This window comes from Megalobrama amblycephala, linkage group LG11 (assembly GCF_018812025.1).
Source record: "Megalobrama amblycephala isolate DHTTF-2021 linkage group LG11, ASM1881202v1, whole genome shotgun sequence".
NCBI lineage: Eukaryota > Metazoa > Chordata > Actinopteri > Cypriniformes > Xenocyprididae > Megalobrama > Megalobrama amblycephala.
This window is the reverse complement of record NC_063054.1, coordinates 6,755,300-6,764,324: the sequence shown is the minus strand read 5'-3', so window position 1 is coordinate 6,764,324 and position 9,025 is coordinate 6,755,300. Positions and strand designations below refer to the sequence as shown.

At 36.7% G+C, this 9,025-nt stretch overlaps 1 protein-coding gene and 1 non-coding gene across 2 annotated transcripts; one reads left to right on the top strand and one right to left on the bottom strand.

Annotated features, from left to right (window-relative positions):
- Window positions 1–236: 236 nt before the first annotated feature.
- On the bottom strand, window positions 237–481 carry LOC125279178. The gene has a single exon (XR_007187348.1). It is a non-coding gene; the product is annotated as a small Cajal body-specific RNA 13 (non-coding RNA).
- A 1,480-nt stretch (window positions 482–1,961) lies between these two features.
- glrx5 (glutaredoxin 5 homolog (S. cerevisiae)) lies at window positions 1,962–4,181 on the top strand. Its single transcript, XM_048208500.1, has 2 exons — window positions 1,962–2,385; window positions 3,685–4,181. The coding sequence occupies exons 1-2, from the start codon at window positions 2,091–2,093 to the stop codon at window positions 3,852–3,854; spliced, it is 465 nt and encodes a 154-aa protein (XP_048064457.1). The 5' UTR covers window positions 1,962–2,090; the 3' UTR covers window positions 3,855–4,181.
- Window positions 4,182–9,025: the final 4,844 nt, after the last annotated feature.

The window sequence follows — 9,025 nt, the reverse complement described above, 5'->3', positions numbered from 1 at the left end:
TGACATGCACGGTAGAGAAAAATAAAGACTCAAATCTCGGAATCTTTTTGCATACACATTTTATTGAACAAAAAATGAGGCATGTGTCAACATATGGCGATTATAAAACAAACCTTTACACATTACTGAGATTATCATGGTGAGCAAGAGTGGAATCCGGACGAACCTACAGATAAAGAAAACAGTCTGAATTAGTCAATGTAGGTTTTTCCCTTCCCATTCACAACACAACATTTAATTGTGGCAATTCAAACGTGTCTGAAAGGCGCGCTCCTCCTGCCAGACAATATCTGATTGCCGCTGCTTTACTCTGCCTGTTTATGGATTGGTAACGGTACATAACAAACCATTACCGCCGTGGAAACAGGACGAGATTTGTTAAAAGAATATCGCACGTAAAACTTCAAAGTCTGGAGAAGTCACGCCTTTTGCTCCTTCTGTTTGATCTATGCAGCCGCGTTGAGTCTCCAGCCACTGCAGACACAAGAGACAGGATCGCGAGACTGCACTGCTTTCAGGGGAAAACGGGTACAAAAGTGTCTTAACTCTTACTTACAAAACTATAAGAACACCCACGCGGTGTGTAACAATGCCGCACATCTCACCAAACCAACAGCAACATACTCTTAACACAACCTCACGAGTGAATCTCTCTCTCTGATTTTATTGGCGGGTCGCAACCAACTTATTCAGGTGCATACCGCCACCTACCGTACCGGGGTGTGCAACTTCAAGGCTTCATGTACTTACATAAAAAAAAAAAAAATTATATATATATATATATATATATATATATATATATATATATATATATATATATATTGTGCTCTAACATTCCCACATTACTACATTCCCACATTTTCTCATCTGCCCCCAAAATCCTCTTCAAACTCCATTCTTGTTCCAACTCGTGATCCTATCTTGCAAGATCTTCCTTTCTGTATTATATTTTTTGCACCTCATAATGATATGCTCCACATTTTCTGTAACATTACAAACATCACAATTATCTGATATGCATTTTCCCATTAAAAACAGGGTTGCTTTTAAACCAGTATGTCCAGGTCTTAATCTTGATAAAATCACTTCTTCTCTTCTGAACCTTGATATTAATTGATTTCTGTATATTATATCAATGTTGTCCTTTGCTATCTATGTCCCACTTTTTCTGCCATGCTTCTCTCACTTTTGTTTTAATTAATGATTTGGCCTCACTTTTACCAAATGGGACTTTCATTATTTCCTCGTCCTTTAATTTCAGTGCATTCTTTGCAGTCAAATATGCAATATCATTGCCCTCCACGCAACTATGAGCTGGAACCCAACAAAACTGGAGATTAATTACCAATCCTCTCTATATTTAACATCATTGTGAAAATCTCTTTTCACGGGTGAATCATTCGGATCTTTGCATTAAATCGGTTGAATCGTTTAAAAAACACACACAAACGATTCTTGAATCTGTTCGAGCAATGTCGAGTCACACTATTTTTACTTGTTATAAAATTATAACAAAAGTTATATTGGTTTTTAAATGACTATGTTTTACATGCGGAATCTGAGCAACTGAACTAAAATTCCAGTAATATATGGAGGAATCACTGAATCGTTTTTGTTTGTTTGTTTTTGTAATGGATCTTTAAAACGGTTTGAAAGAACCGATTCGTAGAAATGATTCGGAGCATGTACGTACCGGAAGAAAAATGTCAGCTTTATTCTAACCGGATGTAGACGCCTCCACTTATTACTTCTTATTAAAAAGACGAAAAGAAATTGGCGTTTTTAAATTTCAGTGAAGGTTCGTGTAATAGTTGATACATTTTATAAAATATTTCAATTAGCTAAAATCAGAAGCTGTCGGAGATAAAAAAAAAGCAACTTGTGTAATCTTCATGCATGACTGACGTAGGATTCAACCAATCACAGAGGATATGACAATGACGAGACCCAATAGCTTTCATCCATTGAGTGTTTATACTAGAAGGGGCGGAGCTTACGTCCAGTTACTTCGGCGAGGTTCTGTGGGGTCAGTTAAGGGACGTGATAAACGTACATAAACATCTAAACCCTAAACCCTTCAGTCTTGTACAATGAATAACGTTCTCAGATCGACAGCCCGGTGTCTTCAATCGGGTGCGTGGCATTACAGAACAGCTCAGAATAATGGAGAGCTCCTGTCTGTTTGGGCCCGTCTCATGTGCTCCTCCGCGGCCCAGAAGAACCTGGAGGAGATGGTGAAGAAGGACAAAGTGGTGGTCTTCATAAAAGGCACCCCTGCTCAGCCCATGTGCGGCTTCAGCAACGCCGTCGTTCAGATCCTCAGAATGCACGGAGTCGACAACTACGCTGCTTATAACGTGTTGGATGATCAGGATATTAGACAAGGTCAGTAGCTGGTCATTGTTGTTTGAAGAGTGTTTGGAGTTTAAAACCCTATAAGAGTTTGATATTGGCTTCGATGACGGTTTTATCTGATGTGTGGTTCTTCTTGAACGTGTGACATACTAAAAAGTTTTGACACCTTGTTGGAAAAATCAATTTTAAGTTGTCAATCATAATATCAAGACATGTTCTCATAATTAAGGCTTAGTGTCTCATAATAATGAGAAACTTGTCATTTTCTTATAATCTTATGAGTTAGCCTATGTAGTAAAAATCGAATAAAGCTCATAAGAAATGGAGAAATTATCTCGTAAGAATGACAAGTTATGAGAAAGTTTCTTAGTATTAGTCTTGCATGAAAGTTTCTCATTATTATTAAAAACTTACTCATTATTATGAGATATTGAGTCATTGTTCCTAGAAAGTTTCTCATTCTTATGAGATGTTAAGTAATTATATTACGACATATTTAATGAGAAGCCAAGGCATTATTATGAGAACGCTTCTCTTTATGAGAAAACAAGACATTACTACATCAAAGTTTCTCAATATTATGAGATATTGAGTCATTATTATGAGAACCTTTCTCATTTTGCGAAATCAAGGCATTACTACATGAAAGTTTCTCGAAATTATGAGATATCATGAGAAAGTTTCTCATTATGTTGAGCCATTATTACGGGATATTAAAGAGAAACTAAGTCATTTATGAAAAAGTTTCTTATTATGTTGGAATAATGACTTGACATCTCATAATAATGGAGAAACTAACTTATTATTATGACAAAACATCTCATAATAATCAGAAATGTTCACGAAATGATGAGAACCTCATAATAATGACTCGGCATCTCGTATTAACGAAAAACTAAGTCATTATTATGAGGATGTTTCTCATTATTATGACTTGCTTGCTGAAATATATAATATATAATTTTTATTTTTTGTGGCTCCACTGTGTGTGTTTTACAGTGAACTTCAGTTTGGGTTTGAAACTTGCTTCTAGACATGGTTAGTTTGGTCAATATACTCAATACAGCACAAGTAGGTTAACGGCACCAGCAGTCCTGTCAGCTCTGATTGCCTTTATCAGTTTTGCACAGCAGGAAGAAAGGGGTGTTAACCTTAGAAGAGGTTAGTTTCCAAACAGTAAAGCCTTGACTGAAACACTTAAGTAGAATTAAAAAGAGAATAAGGAAATGCATGTCACATAAAATGATTTCCAGAGTTGTGCATGTAAGAGTTGAGCACTAAAAATGATGTTGTCTGTTTACTGACATGCTACTTTGTTCCACCTGAAAGGAATAAAGACGTTCTCCAACTGGCCGACAATTCCACAGGTGTACTTCAACGGTGAGTTTGTTGGAGGCTGCGATATTCTTCTTCAAATGCATCAGAGTGGTGACCTGGTAGAGGAACTTCAGAAGCTGGGAATCAGATCAGCTCTCCTGGATCAAGAAAAACAGTCCTAGTCAGCAAAGTCGCATCTTTGGGATGATTATCCATTGATGTAAACTTCCCAAAGGTGGACTTGTGAAGGGTGATTTGACCTGCTGAAGTCCAAACTGAAGGATATGATGTCAAACCTCCCAAATCTTGAAAAATCACTGTAAAACACTTGACATAGAATTACCGTATTATACACAATGATTACATTTCTATTGCAGTTTGTTTGTCTTTATTTCAGATACTCTAATGTTAGACCACTGCATATTTAAGATGATGTATTTTGAAATATATTATTACATGTATTTTAGATGTATATCATTTTTTTTTTGTCAATAAAACATTTTAAAGCACCCATTGTTTGAAACTAGAGCTGCTGGTTCTGACGCAAGATTATGAATTATGCCTCTCTGATGTAATTCCAAAGAAATTTGCTTGTTAATTTCCCTCTTCCTCATTTTGTCATTTTTATTTCATAATATGTGCATTGTCCTGCCAGAGAAGGTTTGCACCCCTTACTCATATAAGATGTTGAAATCATGTGGGTCAAAGGTCTTGGCCTTAATGGTGAGACTTATTTTAAAGATTTTTTTTCATCAGTTCTTTGCAATATAAGTGAACATGTCCTACTTGACACTTAGTGTAAAGAGTTTCATCTTATTGATTGTTTTGTATCATTGACAAAATTTGGAAATTGATAATCATGAAGGATGTTAATCAAAAAGTAGGTCTTAAAGGATAGGTCAAAGATCTGAATGGACAAATAACAATATTCCAAGTATATTCTGTTGTGGAATTAGTGATTATTGTAGCTTCGCGTGTGTCCACTAGAGGACGCAATAGTATTTTACATTTTACACACATCAAATATGTCATTAAGGACATATGACTGATAAGAGTTTATATAATAAAAGGAAAAACCTTTTAAAAAAATTAGTTTAGAAAGTGGTTTTATTTTTTTAATTAAAATCACTTGCATTAATTCTTGATTTCATCTGGGTTTTGAAAAACAATTATTTAAGTTTTTAAACGTTTCAAAGGAAATTACAAATAACATGAATTATTTTAAATATTAAGTTTTTGAATTTTATACTAGGACATTTTTTTTTCTTAATACCCAGACAGTTGTATCACACTGACATTGAGTTTAATGTAAAATAAATAAATAAAAAGTAAAAAGGCATTACAGAGGAGGTGTATTAAAGTCTTTATTTTTAAATAAATTAATAGATTGGTTTGTGGAAATGTATTAGGCACTTCTGAGGGTTACATGGGTTTCTTTCTTTTTCTTTTTTAATGGTAAACCATGCCTTACTTGCCACAGCTGCAACATCTATGTGGTTTGCCATGTTCATCATCCTCTCAAAAGCTTTCATATCCAAGCACTTCTTTGTCTCCCTCTAAGATGGTTGCTAGGCAACACCAGGGCTGTGTCTGAAATCACCTTAAAAAGGGTAGGCCTACTATTTGATGGGACAGCCATTTGTAGTGGGCTGCCTCCGAAATCGCATACTCTCTAGAGTATGTACTTATTTTGAATAATTACTTTGCGACCGCTTAAAAGTATGAACGTGCATAGTATGAATGTAATTCAGACATACTTCATCCGCCATGTTGTCATTATCATGTGACCTACCAGCGTCATTCGCAAATCCTCTCTTGTGGCCTCATGGAATAGTAAAGTTTCAATCGTATGCATACTTCAGAATCTCGCTGAAAGTAGTAGGTCATCCCAGTACTTTTTGCCTACACTTTTATGAGTACTATGAATTCAGACATACTACTTTTGTCACATACTGTTTTTCGCTTACTATATAGCATGGAAGCGTGCGATTTCAGATGCTGCCGTGGTGTCCGAAACCATAGTGGTTGTTATCGCGTGCACTCACCACAATAACAAGTGTACAACCAAACCATTGTACTCAATGGCTAGAGAATTCCCATAATGCTTTGTGAGGGTCATGCTGAGTGAATTGCCATGTCTCACCAGAAGATGCCGCCCTCAGCTGAATCATACATCCATCTGTTTTTCAAACTGCTGGTCCAATGTGGGTACAGCGTAATATCATACAGGTATAAACTCCTTTTAGATTGATTATTAAATTATTAATAAGAATTATATATGCTTGTTTCCATGACAGAGTTCAGGATAAATTATTTCATCCTAATACTGGAGCTGCCAGTTTTCTAAGTTTCAAATAATTTACAGCAAGCACAAAATATGCAAAAGCGACAGCCCTTCCGGCATACTCAGTCTCTGAATTCGCTCACTCATTTTCATTCACACCTTGAAGTGGACTGCATTAGTGGAGTAATGTAGAGAATAGCAAATGAGGGTACAGGGGGCGATTTTGAACACAGCTCAGGTTTTCTAAAATATGAGGCAAAGGAACAGGGAATGCCAATATTCTCCATGTGGATTTGGTTTGCCAACAGAATCAGGTCATTGGTGCCAGTGCTTGAAGAGTGTCTGACACCTCTGCTCTGTAGGTACATGTAGACGTCCGAAACTCAAGCAGGAAGAAGGTATCACCCCTGTTGAAAAAAAAAAAAAAAAAACAGCATATGCTGGTTAGGTATGTTTTGAAGCATGGCAGCTGGTTTAAGCTGGTCCTTACCTGGTCATGAGCTGGTTTAAGCTGGTCCTAAGCAACTAGCTCCAGCTCAGGACCAGCTTAAAACCAGCTCATGACCAACTAAGGACCATCATAAACTAGCTCAAACCAGCTGCCATGCTTCAAAACATAACTAACCAGCATATGCTTTTTCAACAGGTACAGCAGTTGTCAGAGCTACATCTTCAAGAACACACAGGACTGCAAATCTAAAAGTGTCAGTTCGCTATGAATTTCCATGGCGTTAATAAAAACACTGGTGCCAGGACCTCTGAGACCAAATCCCTGGCTCGACCCTTGTGGCAAACGATTATTGAAAGATATTTTTTATAAGACTGAAAGGAAATGGTGTAAGCATCTCAGTTACAGCCATAGTCAACATACCATATGAAGATGGACCTAAATAAACCGTATGTGGGCTGAGGAGGACAATAGTCCTGGAACATGGTAGGACAGAATTTTCCACAGTCCTTCTCAGATAAGGCGATTTAAGGCGAGGAACTTTTCCAGATGCTGTGTCAGGTAAGCACCTCTCCTTAACAAGATCATAGAAAGTAAAAGCTGTTGAGATCAAACAGGATGAAACGGCCACTGGGGGACAGCAGACTGCCTTATATTGAGGTGTAGAACCAGGCCTTAACAAGAAATGCTCAGTTTGAGTTAGTGTAATGCACCATTAGACCAAGAACAAAAGTTCTGGCTGAACACTCTGGGGAACCTCTAGCTAGCCCAGTGGTTCCCATTCCTGGACCTGGAGTATCCCCAGCACAACACATTTTAGATGTCTCCCTAATCAAACACTACTGATTCAACTCAGCAGCTCATTAGTGAAGACTCCAAGACCTTGGCTGTGTCCGAAATCACTTACTTTGAATAAATAATTACTTCACAACCGCTAAAAAAGTATGTTCTATACAGCCTAGTACAGTGGTTCTCAACCTTGTTTACATCAAGGCACCCTCCTTCTCCAAATCAATACTGCAAGACCGCCCTTAGATGCTTGACATGTCCTCTTATACTGTACTTCTGCAGCAAAGAGAAGTGTTTGTTTTTAAACCTTGCACCTTATTTTTTAAACAAAATAAATTCAAGAAAGATTTGAAACCTTCATTATTCTTTATGCAAACATACATTGTAAATTAAAGTGCCCCTATTATGCTATTTGAAAGTTTCCTAATTCTGTTTAGGATGTCTCCTACAACAGGTTACATGCATGAAAGGTCAAAAGACACTTTCATTTTCTCATAATTTACATTATATCACCACATTTTTCAATGATTCTCAAACGACTCGTCAGATGAATCTCTTTTATGAGTAGAGGAGAGCGAGGTGAGTTGAGCCAGTTTTTACTTGTGGTATCTTTAAAGTGATTGCATGACAGTAATATGTCCAACTAAAATATGTACATAAATTTCAGGATGTGGTGCATCACTGGGAATTGGGAAATCACTTTGGATCTAAAAAGAAATGTAATAATAAAAAAAAATATTAAAAAAATTAAATGAGAAATTTAGGGTGAGTGTAGGGACACATGGGGTAAATTGTGCCATTGATTATGCTGAAGTAAAACTAAACATTTTCACCTCATGCTATATCAAATAAGAGAAAATCAATAACAAATGACTTCTTAAAATATGTGTGAGCTTTGTGATGGACTGGCCATCCATCCAGAGTGTTTCCCTGTCTGTGGCTCAAGACACTGGGTTAGACTCCTGCTCCCTGTAACCCTAATAATGGTAAAGAGGTTTAGATAATGGAATGGATGACTTTTTAAAAGTTTTATTTAAAGATAAAAGTTAACAACTTCGAAGGCCTTTTTTCATCAAGGCTTATTTAAACATTTCAAAACAAAATAAAGTTTAAAAAAAAACTGCAATTGACCTTGAACTGGGCTAATACTCAACATTCCACTTATGTTGCAAAGAAAAAAAAAATACAATGGCCAGTTTTCTTCAACAAGGCCTTTTTAACATTTTCAGAACAAAATCAAGTTCAAAACAAAGAACAAAATAAAATATTTTGGTCTAAAATTAATGCAATGCAAAGTAGAATTACAGTAAAATAATAATTTTACTAAGAAGGGGCGAGTTGAGCCACTTCCTCAACTTGACCCAGGACTTTTGGCTCAAATTACCCCATTCCTACCGTTTTAACAAACTTGTGTTATTCAGCAGTTTAGAGCTACCTTTGTGCTACAGAACAGCCTCATATAATAACTTCCTAAAGCACTAACACATATGTGATTTTTTTTTTCTTCAAATTTGTCTGTAATTGTTCAGACAAACATTTCAAGTGCCTCAAAATCATTTCTCTAATTATAGCATTATAGGAAGAACCATTGACAGAGAGTTCATCATAGAGATGCCCTCCTTGAAAAGGTTCCTATAGGTTCTCCAGCCATGTGTCATGATGGCTCAGTGGGTATAGCATTGCCATTTCACAGCAAGAAGTTCAAGTTCTGGTGTGGGCTTCCTCCAGGTTCTCTTCAGTTTCCTCCGTAATCCAAAGACATGCAGCCTATATGAAATGGAGACATTGTCCATCAGTGTGAATATGTGACTGGCCATCTGTCCAGACAGTAG

What these genes read in the sequence shown, in the direction of transcription:
- glrx5 (XM_048208500.1), top strand. Translation starts at nt 2,091, where the DNA reads ATGAATAACGTTCTCAGATCGACAGCCCGGTGTCTTCAATCGGGTGCG. An exon ending in TGATCAGGATATTAGACAAG is followed by an intron (nt 2,386 to 3,684) that starts GTCAGTAGCTGG and finishes TCCACCTGAAAG; the next exon opens with GAATAAAGACGTTCTCCAAC.